The sequence below is a fragment of the Musca domestica genome, unplaced genomic scaffold (genome assembly GCF_030504385.1).
Source record: "Musca domestica strain aabys unplaced genomic scaffold, Musca_domestica.polishedcontigs.V.1.1 13, whole genome shotgun sequence".
Lineage (NCBI taxonomy): Eukaryota > Metazoa > Arthropoda > Insecta > Diptera > Muscidae > Musca > Musca domestica.
Window position 1 is genome coordinate 5,254,293 of NW_026712172.1, and position 21,351 is coordinate 5,275,643.

The 21,351-nt window shown below is 34.2% G+C and overlaps 1 protein-coding gene across 2 annotated transcripts in view; it reads right to left on the minus strand.

Annotated features, from left to right (window-relative positions):
• Positions 1-7,899: 7,899 nt before the first annotated feature.
• Positions 7,900-21,351, minus strand: part of LOC101888937 (G-protein coupled receptor moody) — a 40,662-nt gene continuing 27,210 nt past the window's right edge. For both annotated transcript variants that reach the window (XM_059118554.1, XM_005179909.4), the window contains exons 5-6: positions 8,530-8,597; positions 7,900-8,458 (exon numbers count right to left, since the gene is read on the minus strand). In XM_059118554.1, coding sequence (XP_058974537.1) covers positions 8,056-8,458; positions 8,530-8,597 — 471 coding nt within the window. In that variant the 3' untranslated portion in view covers positions 7,900-8,055. The remainder of the gene's footprint in view (positions 8,459-8,529; positions 8,598-21,351) is intronic.

Sequence of the window (21,351 nt, forward strand, 5' to 3'; positions counted from 1 at the left end):
CATATACAGATGATCTTTAGCTTATCTTTACAGGGTGAGATACAAAACTGCAACAAAGTCAAACGCCATAATTTTTACATTTTTGTTTAAATTTTATTGAATAAAAAAAAATGTGGGAAGTTGGATCAACTTTTAAAATAAGTTTAGATTTGTTCGAATTGTTTGCCTTTGGCATGAATTATGGCCTTCAAACCGCCAATGAAACCGTCACACGCTGTCCCAATGTTGCTCTGCGATATTTTGACCCATTCCCAGGGAAGCGCTTGCTTTAGTTGATCGACACTTTGGTATTTTTTAGTGCCAACTTTGCCTTCCAAAATACTCCAGACACAATAGTCCAACGGATTGGTATCCGGAGATTTTGTTGGTCATTGTGCGCTGGAAATGAACAGTGAAACCTCACTTTGTAGCCAATCTCGGGTGGCGCGTGCTGATTGCGATGGTGCCGAGTCCTGTTGACCGATAATATTCTGATGCCACCACGATTAATACGAGCGGAAAGCGACCATCGCACAGTGGTCGCTGCAATTGGCCAAAATTCAAAAAATGAAAATCAGATATTTATTGTCAAATGTGTACGTATGAACTCTTAAGAGGTTAAGCTTTTTAGAAAACATAATAATCTTGACTCCTTTTCTAACGGTACACTTCGAAATTAGCATCAAAAAAGAGAAAATGTAGTTAGTTGCTTTTTTCAGTGGGATCAGTAAAAAAAAGAGTAAAAATAGATCTGTATTAAAAAATTAAATACATTTTAAAATGACAACTCTTGGCATTATTATTGAAAAGCAAGGTATTGACTTATTTTTAGTGCAGTAATTTGTGTGTTTAGTAGTTGTGTATAATATAGACGATGTGAGTGTTCTGAGTGGCCTTTAAGATTAATTTTGAAAATAAAATTGGATTTCAGTTAAAGTTTTAATTGTCTTCCCCCCTGAATCCTCCAATGTGATTTTTTTCACGCCATTTGTAATGGTCCTAAGATTCTAGAAGTGCTAATTTAACTTTCAGATTTTGGCAGATTTGTATGTTATGCCCAATATACTGAAGTGACTTCGCTCCAATTTTGTCAGTTCTATGGTGCTAGTAACATAGGATATGTTATTGTTGTTTGGGATTGATAAGGATATAATTGAGGGGTGTTTAATAATGTTGCCTGCATTGTCTTCTGGGTATAATATTAATGTCGAAAAATTTAAGGACTCTGCACAGGAAAAGGCTAAAGAGTTAACAAATAGATATCCATGGCACTATCTTCCACCCGCAGCTAATAAAATGTTAATACATGCACCCGACATTATAAATTTGTCATTGTATCGATTGGAGAATTATAGGAGGTGGCCGTGGAGTCTAGAAACAAAGATATAAAAAAGTTTCGACTAAATCATACCCGAAAAAAATCTCGTGTTTCAACAAACACAGATCTTATTAACCGTTTTCTTCTGAGCTCTGACCCTTTTATAACGGGACAGCGAACGTTACCAATCAATAAAAAATCTATATTATTAAAATCTGCATTTGATTTACTTGAATAACACTGAAATTTATAAATATCCATTAGTAACTTTGATTTAATTTTATATTGAATTGTTTATTTTGTTTACAGAAAAATTGTCTATTTTGTTTACAAAAAAATAATCAAATTTGGAATTGATTTGTATAAAAAATACCTCTATTTTTGAAGGTACCTTTACAGGGGGACTCTACCTAAAGGCGGGCCGTTCCAAATAATTTTCAGTAAGACTATTTTTTAGCTCTTTTGAACGTAAAATGTCAATTAACAGAACAATCTAGTGTAGAAATGTGACAAAAATTGGGCAAATAACCTTTATTCGGGAGGTACGTTTTAAGGTGACCATGCCGAAACATGCATCGACCATATCCATTTTGTCACATTTTTTATTTTTATCCCATCAACCATATTGATATCTGCACTGAAAGTATTTTTGGACGCTGTTCCCATACGACGTCGACCACTGTGCATCGGCTGTTATGGCGATATAGATACCTTTTTTTGGCGGTAATAGTATCTAAGTTAAAATCGCATTGATGATGCCAAAAGATAATGGCTGAGCATTGCTACGGTCGATGCCACCAGTCGGAACTTGAGGACTTTTGCCTGATGTCGCTGCTGTTGTGTTCACTATAAACAGAACATAGTGAACATATAAACATAACATTCCTTTTTAATAGTCTCCAACATCCTTTAGGGATTATATTATTAAGTTTGTCATTCCTTTTGTAACTCCTCGAAATAAACGTCCGTTTGTTAATATCACAATAAAACCCGACAATGCTTATTAATCTCGACAGATGGCCATTTATGTATACCCTTCGTGGGGAAATGACCAGAAAGAAGGATCTACATATCACATATTCATTGGAGACGTAAAGTTGGTAGAAAATGTTGGACGCTCGATGTTTGAGGAATATCGGACATTAATTTCACACCTCCCTAGCGATATTATTCAAAATGTTCACCATTTGAAGTAAAGATACGCTGGCGAATGGGTCAATATTGTCCATAATCGCACCTGACCTAAGTTGTTTATACATTAAAATGTGGAAAGTTTGAACTATTTCGGGCATTCTTACTTAGCAACATTTTGAGTTTGATTTTTGGGGGGGGAAATAGCAGAAGTAGTAAACAATACCGGCCATCTCCCATCTCTCTCGAGAGCTATCGTGTGCACTAGCCGGACGGGTATATCTAGTTCAACTCCAAATGTTCTGATACGGATTTTTTCGAAAGAGATGTAAAATATAAAACCATCCAGATAATGTAGACATTTTTTAAGGATTAGAACGCGCGGGAACTCCGGAGTTTCGTTACTTTCTCCAAACTGTTTAAAAATAATTATTTAGTTTTTCGTTATTTACGTTTTTCAAATTATAATTGATTGTCAACATTACTTTTTAGTTTCTATCACAACAATGTTTTTTTTGTAAAATTTTAGTTGTTGTAGCTGATGAATTGGTATACAAATGCTGTCAGATACGAAATTAATGAACAAGAAAAATGTAAATAGCATTAAGTTTTACAATTAGGAAAATAATTTCTTAATATAATAGGTTATATTTATATACTCCAATATTACTAAGGGTGTATCCATAAAAATATCCGATTCAAGCATTTTTTTCGTTTTTCTTCTGGACTATAAACAAACAAATCGCTTGGTCTACAAACGCTTTAACATGCCACGTACAACTGACCACGTAAAAAACGGGAACGTGTCAAATTTAGTCCGCATACACGAAGAGTTTGGCCTTACGATTAATTTATTGTCATCGCGAATGTCGAGCATAGGGGAACCTGCAATCTGCTTGCCACACCCAAATCTAAGCCGATCTCATTATTTCATTGTCAAATTTAATTGAAATTCGACATACCTAGCGTGTTTTGTGCATAAAATACATGAAATCGCGAGATATAGCCAAATCTGAATCGATTTCAACATAATTTGACAAATAAAGTTTTAGGCCAAATTCTACCATACCTTCCAAATTTCTTCTCAATATAATTTTGTAATTGGTATTTTTCCACATGGTTTATTAACAGTTTCCTGAATAAATAAGTTTGAATGCTATTAGTATACTTCTTAATCAAACGTGTATCATATACTGGGATTTGAGTAACGCTTTAGTGTTGTAAGTAACGCGAAGTGTTTTTTTTCAATTATTCCAAACTCTTTCATTACAGTTGGAGAATCTGGGAGCCATATTGGAAATGCGAACATTAAAACAGACCCAATGCTAGTTTTGCTATTAATAATTCTAACAAATGACTCCTAAATACCACATACCTTACCTATGTAGACTCGCGCATTTCCATTAAATTGAAAAATATATTCAAAACATCCAAATATTTGAATCTATCTCTGAATGATATTTCTACAATCCAAAGGACTTTCTTTCTGGCACAACCCTTCACTTATATTTTCCTGAAGCGTTCCTCAAACACATCAACTTCCGTATTACAAGTATTTATTTTTTTATATTTTGTCATTATTTTATATTGCACGAACTGTTTTCAACATAGGTTACAAACGTTGTATTCCAGAATCTGCAAATAACTACTTATTATTTTTTTTAATTCTTGCATAGGGCAAGAACAGAGCTAATATTGATTTGTAAATTTTTTATTATTTTTATACCGGCTATATGCCTAATCGAAATAACGGCATTAGACCCTAGGTCTCACTTTGATCTGGCAGTGTCCGTCCGTTCGTCTGGTTGGTCACACATCCCATATTTCTATCAACACAATATCTAGTGTGATGATGGAATATAGCGGTCGACTTCTTCTGTTACCTTGGCCATAAAGGGTCAATACAAAATAAACATCTGATTCTTTTTCTTGGAAGATGGTAGAGGTCGGACCACTCCTAGGGTACCTTGTCCATAACTGGTAAACATTTGCATTCCAATAACCTACATTAATTGTAAAATGAACGTATGAATCCTCTGAAAGTCCCAATATTTCTACCAGCACAATATCTGATGTGAGTATGGAATTTATTGGTTAACTTCTTCTGGTACCTTCCCCATAAAGAGTCGATATTTTGAATAATTATAAAAATAAAGTATACACATATCTCATAGCTAAAGTTGATAGAGTCCAAACCTGGCACTTCATAATATTTTTATTAGACTTATCAATTATAGACTCGTATTAATATTTTACATATCAACACCTGGAGGTACATTTTGTATTAATCAATTCAGCTGGAAGATGGAACAAAGACATTCAAAGTTACTTAATCGGCTGACACAGTTACTAATTTCATATGGACAATTTCAATCAAACAATCCCAAACTACTTCCTTCCTACAGAAAATGTTCCAACATGCACATGTTCCAACAACAACATTCATGGTACAATGAAATAACGGCAACCTCATTTCAAATTAGCATTCCCAGCTCTGCGTTTTCTGTAATTTACCTTGTCAAATTTCAATGCATCGGATTTTGTGTGTATACAATGGATTTTTGAATATAGATTTTGACAATGAGATGTATTTATACATTTGACAACATCTCATTGTCAAATTTGAAAACAATTGTAAACATATGATTGCATGACTTTACCTTCTTAGTTCTACCATGCTTATATTTTAAAAGGTCATAAAAATAAATAAAAACCCCTTTGGAGTTTTGCTTTTCTGAACTAATAGCAAAAACGCCACAAAAAAATTATAACACGCCACACCAAATCGAAATTAATGAAATCAGGGTGAGATGAAAAAACTGCAACCAACTTCAGACTGCTGTCATTTCTAAGCCACTCGTCCGACAGCTGTTAAAATTATTCCAGTGACAGTTCATTGTATTGTTTATAAGCGTACAAAAGCATTTTGCCGAGAATTTTCCAGAAAAAAAAAACAGTAAAGAAAGTCATAAAGTCGGGCGGGGCCGACTTTATGATACCCTACACCACTTTGCTAATTTAGTTGAGCTCCACATAACAATTGAAAGTTTTTATGGGAGAATTTAATCATACACGCTATGATTATAATTATAATTTAAAGTTCAAAGGACTAAATATGCCGAAGCATTTGTATCTTTCAAATTCGGACTTGTATTGCCCATTTGGTGCACAATTAATTTGAAATCAGATAAAGATATATATGGGAGCTATATCCAAATCTGAACCGACATCGATAAAATTTGGCAAAGATATTTCTGAGCTGTATTTGATATATTTCCCTGAATATCGTTGTTAGGGAGTGCATCTTACGACTGTGGGTAACAAATATAACAAATCGGATGATATATGGGAGCTATAGCTATATCTGAACCGATCTTCACCAAATTTGGCATACTACCTTCTAGACTCAATTCGGTCGTATGTGCAAAATTCCATCCCACTTGGGCAAATATTATACGTTTGGTGCACAATAAAAGGTAAATCGAACCAAGTTATAAATGGGAGCTATATCCAAATCTGAACCGATCTCGATAAAATTTAGCAAAGGTATTTCTGAGCTGCATTTGATATATTTCCCTAAATATTGTTGTTACAGAGTGCATATTACGGCTGCGGAGGACAAAAATAACAAATCGGATGAAGAATATGTATGGGAGCTATAGCTATATCTGAACCGATTTCGACCAAATTTGGCATACTTATTTTCAGGCCCAATTTTGTTGTATGTGCAAAATTCCATACTATTCGGGCTGATACTACACGTTTGGTGCACAATAAAAAGGAAATCGGACGAAGATATATATGGGAGCTATATCTAATTTTTTACCGATTTTCATAAGTCCGATTTCAATAGGGTTCGTCCTTGGGTCCAACAAATGTTGTGTGGAAAATTTCATCTCAATCGGATAATAAATGCGACCTGTATTTTATTCACAAGAATACATGGACAGATGGACTGGTATGCATAAATCAACTCAAAAAGTGATTCTATGGAGATCCTCACAAGTAACTATGGGTCTATCTCGCTTCCTTCTCCATGTTACAAACAAATGCACACAGACAAAATACCCTTACCACTATGTGGTGTAGGGTATAAAAACGTTATTCGTGATGGAATTCAAGCGTGATAGTGTGATTTCTTTATATTTGGCTGGAAAACCGCAAGTGGCTATCGTTAGAGTACTCCAGCATTTAAAGGTGAATAAATTTTTTGTATCTCGTACCATCGCTCGTTACCGTGATACTGGTAGCGTAGCCCGACGTCAAGGAAGTCGACGGAAGAAAACAGCAAAATCAGTAGACATAGCTCGAAAAGTAAAGAAGCGACTTTATCGAAACCCGCGTCGCAGTGGCCGAAGAATGACTCGTGAGCTGAATATATCGCAATATTCCATTCCAATATTGAAAAATGAGCTCGGGGTAAAGCCAAGTACTTATACCGCAACAGAAAGAAAATAGACTCAAAAGAGCTAAAGAGTTGCTACGCTTGGCCGAAAGTGGTGAACTGCTGAAAACATTTGTTGTCCAGCAGTTTGTAAACAAACAATATTATCGTGTTTACTTGCCAAAGAGGTCAGCTGAAAATGTGCATGTCGCTCTCCGCTCGTAATAATCGACCGTGGCATCAGAATAAATGCCGAATATTATCGCGAAAATATTCTGGATGGTGTATTAAAGCCTTGGGCACGCAAACATTTTGGCCAGAGACCTTGGACATACTCAGCACCATCGCACTCAGCACGCGCCACCCAAGAATGGTTACAAAATGAGGTTCTTCGCTTCATTTCCAGGGCACAATGGCCACCAAAATCTCCGGATACCAATCCGTTGGACTACTGTGGCTCTAAAAAATAACAAAGTGTCGATCACCTCAAGCAAGCGCTTCGCCGGGAATGGGCCAAAATACAGCAGAGCAATATTAGGGCAGCGTGTGACGGTGTCATGGGCCGTTTGAAGGCCATAATTCGTGCCAAGATCACCAATTCGAACAAATCTAAACCTATTCTAAAATTTGATGCTATTTCCGACATTTTTTGCTTTCATTCAATAAAATTAAAATTGTGGTTTTATTTATTTCACCCTGTACACCATATTATGGAGGGTAGATTAAGTTTGCCATTCCGTTTGTATCTCGAAATAGACATTTCAGACCCCACAAAGCGCATATATTCTTGATCTGCATAGAATTCTATGTCGATTCAGCAATGTCCGTCCGTCTGTCCATCCAAAATTTTTGGTATTGAAAATGGGCATATATTTTATATATATTACTGTACCGCCATGGGAAGATTAAAACAAACTGTATGGGGAAGACAAGTAAAACCACTGACCCAAAACAGACCAGAATGGAAAAGTATCACAACACCGTCTTGCTAACTCTTTCAAAAAAGCCTACATTTTGAAATACTTACCGGAGTTGATCCAAATTTGGCACACGTCGTACATAATATAGCAACAAGTAATTGGGTGTGTGTATGTGTGTTTATTTTTTTTAAACATTCATGTATTATGAGAGTGCGTGTAGTACACAAAAAAATGAATCTTATAAAGAATGTACAAAAAACGGAAATCTAAATTTTAAGATACAAACGTTTCTTAAACCTAAAACTTTTGCACAGTTCAAAAAGTTATGATTTGGGCTTTCGATTGAACTCTTTATTCTGGGAATTGCCTTCACACCGACACCTCAACAGATTCCAATAGGCTTGACGATATTCCGACGACATCAGAACGTATATAATCGGATTGATACAGGTCGTCAAGTAGACCAACAAATAGCCGCTTATATTGAAGATGTGGTTATCGGATAGTCCTTTCCAGATTTTCGTCAGCGTTATGGGCAAATAGCAGATTACGAACGAAACAAATATAACCAGGATCATTTTCAAAAGACGACGATCCTTTTGACTCATACGGCCTGGATAAATTGCCGAGGCGTTTGAGGTGTTGACCATAGAGACGTAATGATTTGTTCGGGGACTGAAACGGGTAAACGACGTCCTTATGGAGGTTTTAATGGGGTTTTTAGTTCTACGAAAAACAAAACGATAATATTGGTTAGCTTATGTTGGCATTAAACATTGTATGATTTGAGAACTTACCGAGAAGTGGTATCCTTTGCTGGAGTCGTAGCAGGTTTTTGTTGAGACTGATTGGATTTATCGGTATCCTGTAAAATTGAGAACATTGTCATAGCATAATCAATAAAATAATTGCAGGAAATACATTAAAAATCTTTGGTTATGGATATTTGTACTTATGTGTACTAAATGGTACCACATTTCGTACAAATTGGAATTGGGGTGGACCGATAGAACTGGAATCCTGAAATTTACAATGAGAGGCACTGATGGAGTGCAGAATAGATGTTCCCAAGGGGTTTTGGAAATTCAAACTTTAAGGTTTCGAAAAGTTCTAAAATAGTACTAAACTTCTAAAATGGTACCCTTTGGTATTATGTGAACGGTAGCCCTATCCGTTACATTCGGTATGAGGATCATGGTGGGAAAGTATATCAATGAAGGTGGTTTTGGAACTGCGTACTAAATGTGCGAACTATACAAAATGGTACTAAATTTGGAATTTTGTATTGGAATCCCTGTTGGTGGTAGGTTTGTTTAACACATGCCCACTCTACAAATGCACGAAAGCACTAAATGGTACTATATTTGGTACAATTTGGTACTGGGTGAACAGATAGTTCTAGAAGTTTGTAATTTGTTTATATTAGGGTCGCTGTGATTTTGGAAGTGTGTATTATAACTGTACTAATGGTACTAAATTTGGAAATGGGGAAAATTACAGAGCGAATTACTGAAATTTGATTTTAAAATTACTGTTGGTATCTGAGTATTAGATTTGGAGGTGGGTTTGGAGATTCGTTCGAAAAGTACTAAATTGAATTAAATTTGGTATACTCTTGGTGTCTGTGATTACGATGTAGCTTTGATTTGGAAATGCTTCCAATTTTTGTGGAAAAATATTGTGTGGTACTATATTTAGCATTGGGTGCAGGAATAAAACTGAAATCCTGAAATTTGATATTAAGATTACGAATGGGATCTGTGTTTGAGATATGGAGGTGATTTAGGAAATGTGTACTATAATTGTATGAAAAGTACTAATTAGTACTAAATATAGTGTTGGGTGAAGAAATAGATATAGCCACACATTCTGGATTTCATTGGTATCGGTCATATATATCGTGTTTGGTGCATAACATGTATGAAATCGCCGAAATATATATGTAAGCTATACCCAAACCCCAACTGATTTCAATATAATTTGAAAATTTTTTCTGGTGCCAGATTTCGTCTCTCAAATATGTGAAATCGGCCGAGATTATATATGAGAGCTATAATCAAATCTGAGCGTATTTGAATATAATATATAATATATATATAATATATAATATATATATATAGAATATAATTTGTCAAATTTATTGTTGTACCAAATGAAGTCACTCATGCCGAATCGGAAATACGTATCGTGTTTGTGCATCAAATATGTGAAATCGGAGGAAAATATATATGGGAGCTATATCCAAATCTGAACCGATTTTAATATAATATAACTAATTTATTTTCTATTCAAAATCCCGTTACATATTCCAAATTTCTTTGGAATAGAACATACGTATCGTGTATGGTGCATAAAATATATGAAATCGGTCGAAAAAATATATAAGAGCTATATCCAAATCTGAACCGATTTCAATTTAATTTGACAAATTCATTTTGGCTCCCAATTCCGTTACTTATTTTAAATTTCATTACAATTGGAAATACATATCGTGTTTGGTCCACCAAATACATGAAATCGGCCGATATGGGAGCTATATCCAAATCTGAACCGATTTCAATATAATTTGGGAAATCGATTTCTCAAATAAAATCCATCACACGTTTCAAATTTCATTGAAATTGGGGATACATAGCGTGTTTGGTGCATCAAATGCTTGAAATCGGTCGAAAATATATATGGGAGCTATATCCAAATCTAAACCGATTTCAATATAATTTGACAAATTTATTTTCGGATCAAATCCCGTCACACATTCCAAATTTCATTGGAATCGAACATTCACATCGTGTTTGAGACATCAAATGAACGAAATCGGTCGAAAATATATATGGGAGCTATATCCAAATCTGAACCGATTACAATATAATTTGGCAAAATTATTTCTGTTACAAAATCCGTTACGCATTCCAAATTTGGAGACTGCATCTGTAATCGATCTATAGATATGTGCATATAAAATCTACATTTTTGGGAGGTACCTCCGATTCGGATGCTATATCTCCAGTTCCAAGTGGAATTTCAAAAATGTATATAGCCTATGTTACTTTCAGGCGATGTTGCAGTATACATAGAAATTTTCAGGAAAATCTGTTCAGCGGTTTTCGAGTCCATAAATTACAAACAAACAAACAAACATACAAACATTTTCCTCTTTTATAGATATAGATTTATACTCTACTTATACTCATGGTACAATAAAACAAGTAAAAACACATTAATTTCGTCCGGGCCAAACTTTTAACACCCTCCACCTTAGGGTAAAGGAAACATTAGAAGAAATGTGGCAAAAACTATTAAAATGCCGAATATCGGGAGGTACCATTATATGAGGGCTATACCAAATCGTGGACCTAGACATGCTATGTTTCGCCAAAGGAGAACCCATTATGACCTACAAATACCAATTTTCAGACAAATCCGTGAAAAAATGTGGCAAAAATCATCAAATATCCGAACATCGGGACGTACCGTTATATGGGGGCTATACCAAAACGTGGACCTATAATTATAATGACTCGCCACACGAACTGGGGCCCATTATAATCTACAACTACCAATTTTCAGAGAAATTATTGAAAAAAATGTTTAAAAAATCATCAAAATACCGAATATTGGGAGGTACCGTTATATGGGAACTATATCAAAACGTGGACCTATACATACAATGTTTCGCCACACGAACTAGGACCCATTACTACCCACAAATACCAATTTTTAGACAAATCAGTGAAAAAATGTGGCAAAAACCATCAAAATTCTGAATATCGGGAGGTACCGTTATATGGGGGCTATACCAGAACTTGGGCCGATATATCATCATTTACAATACTAACCATCCTAGACACAATACAAATTGCTCTGCTAAATTTTGGCGCTCTACGTCAAATAATATGGGCTGTATCGTGATTTCAACAGACAGATAGACGGACATCTTTTTCATTTAAATCGACTTAGAATTTTATGCTGATTATGAATATATATACTTTATGGGGTCTACGACGAATATTTAAGGATGTTACAAACGGAATGACAAAGTTAATATACCCTTCTTTCCAAAGTGGAGGGTATAAAAAGGTAAGAAAGAGCTAACAGCTGATTACATTTTTTTTCTAAGTGTGCCCGACTCCTGCCAATATTGTGTATGTATTTATTGTTTTCAAAAAAAAAAAAAATAAAATAGTTTCGAAATCAATGATTGTTCCATGTTTACCATGCTGATCAAAACACTTATTTTGATTGGAATCCTAAGGTTCGTTCGTTTACTTTCCCAGCAGCATTTACTCCCTAAGAAGTAACTGAGAAAAAATACAACTTCTTTTCTCTCGAGAGTAAAAATTGTAAAAATTAGACGAAGAGCATCATTTGTAAGATAACAGCTGATCCATCAAAACAACTTTGGGGCAAACCTTAACAGCAGAAATATTTTGATGCAGTTTCTTTGTTTTTACTTTTTCATTACAGAAAAAAAAAACAAATAATAAAAATATATAAACTCTTTCCATGCACAAAATATCTTCAACAAAAAAAAAAAAACATTTTACTCCTGCATGTCCATGGACAATGGTGTTCCACGGTTGGCTATGTTTTTAGCTGGATTTGACAATAGATCATCATCCACTCTTAAACTATTTTTTTCCTCTTAATTCACGTTTTCTTTGTCCATTTTTTTAATAAGTTTTATTATTATTTTTTTTTTCTTCAAAAAATTAACCAATCTAATTTTGTTTGTTTACAAAACAACTCATTATTTAACAGCTGATGTTACTGAATGACTCCTACTGGAGAAATTTTCCCAGTAAGAATTTCCAAACTTTCAGAAACTCTATTTCATTTCGCTCTACTTCACTGGACTTAAACAAATTTTGACATTTCGTCTTATTTTGGTTTATGATCTTATTTTTGCACCATAATGCCTATATTATTTATACTATATAAAATTGGATATACGAAAAGGTCCGCAATGTAACGTTGTTTTTCTTCAGCTAGTGCTTATTTCATGAATGGCAACACTTAGCTCATGTCTGATTTAAGCCGAAGCCAGGATCAATGTTTTGTGCCCTGTTTTGGAGTTCAACCGCAGAGCAGGGGCCGTATTCTGTAACTTTTTAACAACTTTACTCAATATTTATTTTTTATACCCTACACCACAAGGTGGTCAGGGTATTATGTCTTTGTGCATTTGTTTGTAACAGGCAAAAGGAAACGAGATCACATTCTGAGTCGATTTATGCATGTCCGTCCGTCTGTCCATGTATTTTTGTAAACAAAGTACAGTTCGCATTTATTTCCCGATCCAGATGCAATTTTGCACAAATCATTTGTTTGGCCCAAGAACGAACCCTATTGAAATTGGAGATTATCGGTCAAAATTTAGATATAGCTCCCATATATATCTTCGTCCGAATAGTATAGAATTTTGCACGTACGATCAAATTGGACCTGAAACTAAGTATGCCAAATTTGATCGAAATCGGTTCAGATGTTGCTATAGCTCCCATATATACTGTTCATCCGATTTGTTATTTTTGTCCTCCGCAGCCGTAATATGCACTCTGTAACAACAATATTTGGGGATATATATCAAACTAGCTGAACCCGGTGCGCTTCGCTACCCCTTTTGATTTTATATGCATTCAAAATTTTATTTACGAATATATGTTGGATAAAGAAAAACAAATTTAAAAATTAAAAAAATATTGCACTAATTTAATGCGTTAATAAACAAAATCATTACAAAAGCAGTAACATGACATGCATACACGAAGGGTTTGTCCTTTGGATTTATTTATTTCATAGCAAATACCAAGCGTGCAGGAAACTGCAATTTTTTTAAGTAGAGTGGTTTTTCTATTGTAATTAGTGGATTCGAGATAGCAACATACTTCGCCGTAATAATCGTATTTCAAATAAATTGTTGTGTTGTTTTTAGTGTTAGCCTAAGGCGTTGTGGGTCAATGGTTCTTATTAAAATCATATCCCAATCTGATCCGATTTAAATACAATTTTAAAAAAATTACTTTTAAACCAAACTCCGCCACACCTTTCATAATTCATTGAAATTGGTGCGTCAAATATGTGAAATCGGCCGAGAATATATATATGGGAGCTATATCCAAATCTTAACTAATTTCCAATTAATTTATCACATTTATTATTATAACCAAATTCCTCCACACATTCTGAATTTCATTGGAATCGGTCATATATATCGTGTTTGGTGCATAATATGTATGAAATCGGCCGAAATATATATGTTAGCTATATCCAAACCTCAACTGATTTCAATATAATTTGGCAATTTTTGCTGGTGCCAGATTTTGTCTCTCTCGCTTTGGGTGCATCAAATATGTGAAATCGGCTGAGTATATATTTGGGAGCTATAATCACATCTGAGCGTATTTGAATATAATTTGTCAAATTTATTTTTGTACCAAATTTAGCCACTCATAATCAAAATCCCGTTACATATTCCAAATTTCTTTGGAATCGAACATACATATCGTGTCGAAAATATATATGAGAGCTATATCCAAATCTGAACCGATTTCAATATAATTTGACAAATGTATATTTGTTTTAATTTCCGCTACACATTCCAAATTTCATTGAAATTAGAGATACATAGCGTGTTTGGTGCATCAAATACATGAAATCGGTATATTTTCGACCGATTTCATGTATTAATTTGACAATTTCATTTTGGCTCCCAATTCCGTTACTTATTTTAAATTTCATTACAATTGGAAATACATGTCGTGTTTGGTCCACCAAATACATGAAATCGGCCGAAAATGTATATGGGAGCTATATCCAAATCTGAACCGATTTCAATATAATTTTGGAAATCAATTTTTTAGATAAAATCTATCACACGTTTCAAATTTCATTGAAATTGGGGATACATAGCGTGTTTGGTGCATCAAATGCTTGAAATCGGCCGAAAATACATATGGGAGCTATATCCAAATCTTAACCGATTACAATATAATTTGGCAAACTTATTTTTGTTCCAAATTCCGTTACGTATTCCAAATTTGGAGACTGTGTCTTCAACCAATCAATGTGCATCAATGTGCATATAAAATCTAAATTTTTGGGAGGTACCTCCGATTCTGATGCTATATCTCCAGTTCCAAGTGGAAATTCAAAAATGTATATAGCCTATGTTACTTTCAGGCGATGTTGCAGTATATATGGAAATTTTCAGGAAAATCTATTCAGCGGTTTTCGAGCCCATAAATTACAAACAAACAAACAAACAAACATACAAACATTTTCCTCTTTTATAGATATAGATACAGCTCAGAAATAAATTTGCTAAATTTTATCGAGATCGGTTCAGATTTGGATATAGCTCCCATACATAACTTCGTCCGGTTTACCTTTGATTGTGCACCAAACGTCTAATATTTGCCTAAATTGGATGAAATTTGGCACTTACGACCGAATTGAGTCGTAGTATGTCAAATTTGGTGAAGATCGGTTCAGATATAGCTATAGCTCCCATATATACAGTTCATCCGATTTGTCATATTTGTTACCCACAGCCGTAATATGCACTCCGTAACAACGATATCTTTGCAAAATTTTATCGAGATCGGTTCCGATTTGGATATAGTTCCCATATATATTTTTATCCGATTTCAAATTAATTGTACACCAAATGGGCAATACAAGTCCGATTTTAAAAGATACAAATGCTTCGGCATATTTAGTCATTTGAACTTTAAATTATAATTGTAATCATAGCGTGTGTGATTGAATTCTCGCATAAAAACTTTTAATTGTTATGTGGAGCTCTACTAAATTAGCAAAGTGGTGTAGGGTATCATAAAGTCGGCCCGCCCGACTTTAAGACTTTCTTTACTCGTTTAAATCCTCATTTGTTTGTTTATGTTATAATACAAAATAAATGTTATAAACTTTTGAATAGACAAAAGTTATAGAATAGGCCAGCAGATTTCGGTGGGCTTTTTCTCGGAGCTGAGATCAGACATCGTTGGACTATTATTTGCTAAAGATAAGAAAAAATAGGGAAAATTGACGCTTTAAAGGACAATATTCGTGCGGTCATTGGTGAAATACAGCTGCACACAATTGATAATGGGATTGAAATTGGAATCTACTGCATGGCCTGGCGATGCCGAAAGGATTGCACTTTCAAACAATAAAATAATAATGCAGTGGTAGTTATAGCATTTTCGACAAAAATTGTTGGACCCATAAAGCGTTTCTGTTTAGATTAAAAATAGTGTATAATCTGATCTATGAGATGGACGGAAATAACATGATATACTTCGATGGCAGCTATAGATGAATTGGTTTTACAAATATGGGTAATATGCTCACAAGGGCTTGGTTCCAGAAGTAGAAGATTCTACAATTTTCTGGGAAGCTCTTATCTTTCTTACCCCACTTTGATAAAAGGCAGTTTCCACAACCTGTTAAAGACATGTCCATTAAAGTGATTTTTACACATTTTACGATTAACATTTTTGTAGCAAACTTCAAAGCGGGCCCAACAATTTTGAAACTTAAACGAAGTGCTACATTTTAAGAATTATATGATGTAAAAAGTAATATTCATAGAATAAGTGTAATATAATATGAGTAATATTACACATGTTCTATGAATATATTAATATATACTATAAAGCGTTACCTTTCAGCCTAAAAGTATGTTATAATATTGATTAACAAAAATGTAGAAAAATTAGCTTTACCTAAAATCCCGTATTTTATGTAAAGTAAAGGATGAAATTTACATCATCAGGCTTTCATTATTATATCTTTCCTTTAAAATAAATTCATTTTTTTCAGAGATATGGCAATAAAATGTAAATGTGTCATCTTCATTTTAGTTGAACAAAAATAAACAAAACAAATTTGTAACAAGTAAAAAATCAGTAAAGAAAGTCTTTATGATACTGCGCATAACAATTAAAAGTTTTTATGGGAGAATTCAATTATACACGCTATGATTATAATTATAATTTAAAGTTCAAAGGACTAAACATGCCGAAGCATTTGTATCTTTTAAATTCGGACTTGTATTGACCATTTGGTGCACAATTTATTTGAAATCGGATAAAGATATATATGGGAGCTATATCCAATCCTGAACCGATCTCGATAAAATTTGGCAAAAATATTTCTGAGCTGTATTTGATATATTTCCCTAAATATCGTTTTTACGGAGTGCATATTACGGCTTTGGGTAACAAATATGACAAATCGGATGAACGGTATATATGGGAGCTATAGCTATATCTCAACCGGTCTTCACCAAATTTGACATACTATCTTCTAGACTCAATTCGGTCGTAAGTGCCAAATTTTATCCAATTTGGGGAAATATTAGATGTTTGGTGTACAATAAAAGGTAGATCGGACGAAGTTATATATGGGAGCTATATCCAAATCTGAACCGATCTCGATAAAATTAAGCATATGTATTTCTGAGATGTATTTGATATATTTCCCCAAATATTGTTGTTACAGAGTGCATATTACGGCTGCGGAGGACAAAAATAACAAATCGGATGAACAATATATATGGGAGCTATAGCTATATCTGAACCGATTACGATCAAATTTGGCACACTTATTTTCATGCCTAATTTGGTTGTATGTGCAAAATTCCATACTATTCGCGCTGGTATTACACGTTTGGTGCACAATAAAAGGCAAATCGGACGAAGATATATATGGGAGCTATATCTAAATTTTGACCGATTATCTCCAATTTCAATAGGGTTCGTCCTTGGGCCAAACAAATGATTTGTGCAAAATTTCATCTGGATAGGGCAATAAATGCGAACTGTACTTTGTTTACAAAAATACATGGACAGACGGACGGACGGACGGACATGCATAAATCGACTCAGAATGTGATTCTATGCAGATCATCAAAAGGAACTATGGGTCTATCTCGTTTCCTTTTGCCTGTTACAAACAAATGCACAAGGACATAATACCCTGACCACCTTGTGGTGTAGGGTTTAAAAACATTAAGTTCGGTTGGACCGAACTTTTAATACCCTGGGTAAAGGAAACATTTTGATATAAAAGTATCTGAATTTAAACGTGTTCCACTTTAAACACAATTTACCAGTAAGGATAATAACGTTTGGATAATGCAGCTAAACTTAACAAAAACAAATTAAAGAGCACTAAATTCGACCGGGCCGAAGTTTGAATACCCTCCACCATTTGGATAATAAAATAAACAAGTAAAAAAGCTGTAAGTTTAACTTTTAATACCCTCCATCATTTGGTACAAATTTGGCATTTTCTAATAAATAAAATCCGTTAAAAATTCTGTTAAAATCTTAAGAATACCGAATGCTTATACGACGACGTGGGCCAGCATAGGCAACTTTTGTCATAATTTATTACACTATTTAAATGCGAAACTTGAAGAAAAATCTGTTTATAATGTAGCTAATATCATTAAAATACCGAATATGGGGGGTACCGTTATATGGGGGCTATACGAAGACATGGACCTGCACAAACAATTTTCTGGCATGGGCTGAAGTATCCATTCCGAAATTCACATGCGAAATTTGAAACAATCCCGGTAAATAATGTCGCTAAAATCATCAAAATACCGAATATCGGGGGGTACGGTATATGGGGCTATATGAAGACGTGGACCTATATGGCCCATTTTCTGTTTTATGCTGCAGTATCTATTACGAACTTCAAACACCAAATTTGAAACGATTTCTCTGAATAATTTCGCTAAAATCATCAAAATACCGAATATCGGGGGGAACCGTTATATGGGGGTTATATGAGGAAATGGACCTACATGGCTCATTTTTTGTCTTAGGATGTAGTATCAATTACGAACTTCAAATACCAAATTTGAAACGATTCCGGTAAACAAGGTCGCAAAAATCATCAAAATACCGAATATCGGGAGGTACCGTTATATGGGGCTACACGAAGACATGGACCTGCACAGATAATTTTCTGTCTTAGGCTGTAGTATTCATTACGAACTTCAAATGCCAAATTTGAAACAATTCCGGCGAATAATGTCGCTAAAATCATAAAAATACTTAATATCGGGAGGTACAGTTATATGGGGGCTATATGATAACTTGGACCTACATGGCCCATTTACGAACTTAACTTGCCTACTGGCAAAATATACATGTGTGCAAAATTTTAGCCTTCTATCTCAATTTGTTCGAAAGATAGCGTGATTACAACAGACAGACAGACGGACAGACAGACAGACACACAGACGGACATGGCTAAATCGTCTTAGAATTTTACGCTGATCAAGAACATATATACTTTGTTGGGTCTGACATGAGTATTTCGAGGAGTTACAAACGGAATGACAAAATTAATATACCCTCCATAATATGGTGGAGGGTATAAAAATAGAATCCGTTAAAGATTTTGTTAAAATCGTAAAAATGCTGAATAAATGGAGTTACCGTCAGTTTGGGATCACAGGCTGTAGTACCCATTACGAAGTACAAATACGAAATTTAAAACAATTCCGGAGAATAATGTAGCTAAATTCATCAAAATCATACAGTTATATGGGAGCTATAACAAAACGTGTACCTATATAGTTCATTTTAAATACTAAAAGTCCTGCGGACGAAATCTACTTCAATTCGTTCGGTAGCTAGAGTGGTTTCCATAGACGTACGGTCATCGTTAAATCGACATAGAATTTTAGGCTGATCAAGAATATATATACTTTATGGGATCTACGATGCATATTTAGGGATGTTTCAAACGGAATGACATTGTTAATATACCCTCCCTTTCTTGATATGAATCGTTAATTCAGTTCTTTAGTCTAAAATAAATGATATGCATTATCGATTTTTATATCCTTCGTTTTGGAAAGGAGGGTATGTGCCTAGGATGGTTGGCATTGAAAATGAGATATATCGGTCCAAATTTGGTATTGTACCCATATAACGAACGGTACCTTTCGATATTCAGTATTTTGTTGATTTTTGCACATTTTTCCACGGATTTGTATAAAAATTAGTATTTGTAGGTCATAATGGGTTCTTTCTCGTTTGGCGAAACATTGTATGTATAGGTCCACGTTTGGTATAGCCCCCATATAACGGTACCTGCCGATATTCGATATTTTGATAAAAATTGGTATTTTTAGTCATAATGGGTTCTAGCCCGGTGGCAGAACATTGAATATTTTGTTCTACGTTTTCCTATAGCGCACATATAACGATACCTACCGATATTGGGTATGTTGATAATCCTAGTCACATTTACCCGCATAATTGTTTCAAATTTGGTATTTTAGAATATTTGATAGATGGCAATCCTTGAAGTATAAAATTGTCTGAAGATGTTCCCGTTTTGGTATGGCCCCATATAACGGCCTCACTCACTTCATGGTTTTTGATGATTTTAACTGCATTATTCAAAAGGTCTTACAGGTGTATGAAGTTTAAAGTGAAACACGCTTGAACTCAGATGCTTTTATATAAAAACTAGCTGAACCCGGTGCGCTTCGCTACCCCTTTTAATTTTATATGCATTCAAAATTTTATTTACGAATATATGTTGGTTAAAAAAAAACAAATTTCAAAATTAAAGAAAAAATTATTGCACTACTTTTATGCGTAAATAACCAAAACCATTAGAAAAGCAGTAACATGACATACATACACGAAGGGTTTGTCCTTCGGATTTATTTATTTATGTAACTGCAATCTTTTGAAGTTGAGTGGCATTACTATTGCAATTAGTGAATTCGAGATAGCAACATACTTCGCCGTAATAAGCGTATTTCAAATCAATTGTTGTGTTGTTTTTTAGTGTTAGCCTAAGGCGTTGTGGGTCAATGGTTGTTATTAAAATCATATCCCAATCTGATCCGATTTAAATATAATTTAAAAAAATTACTTTTACACCAAACTCCGCCACACCTTTCATATTTCATTGAAATTGGTGCGTCAAATATGTGAAATCGGCCGATAATATATATATATATATATATGGGAGCTTTATCCAAATCTTAACTAATTTCCAATTAATTTGTCACATTTATTATTGTAGTCAAATTCCGTCACACATTCTGAATTTCATTGGTATCGGTCGTATATATCATGTTTGGTGCATAACATGTATGAAATCGGCCGAAATATATATGTTAGCTATATCCAAACCTCAACTGATTTCAATATAATTTGGAATATGTAACGGGATTTTGTCTCTCTCGCTTTGGGTGCATCAAATATGTGAAATCGGCTTAGTATATATATGGGAGCTATAATCAAATCTGAGCGTATTTGAATATAATTTGTCAAATTTAAACCGATTTTAATATAATTTGACAAATGTATATTTGTTTTAATTTCCGCTACAACTTCCAAATTTCATTGAAATTAGAGATACATAGCGCGTTTGGTGCATCAAATACATGAAATCGGTCGAAAATATATATGGGAGCTATATCCAAATCTGAACCGATTTCAACTTAATTTGACAAATTCATTTTGGCTCCCGATTCCGTTACTTATTTTAAATTTCATTACAATTGGAAATACATACCGTGTTTGGTCCACCAAATACATGAAATCGGCCGAAAATATATATCCAAATCTGAA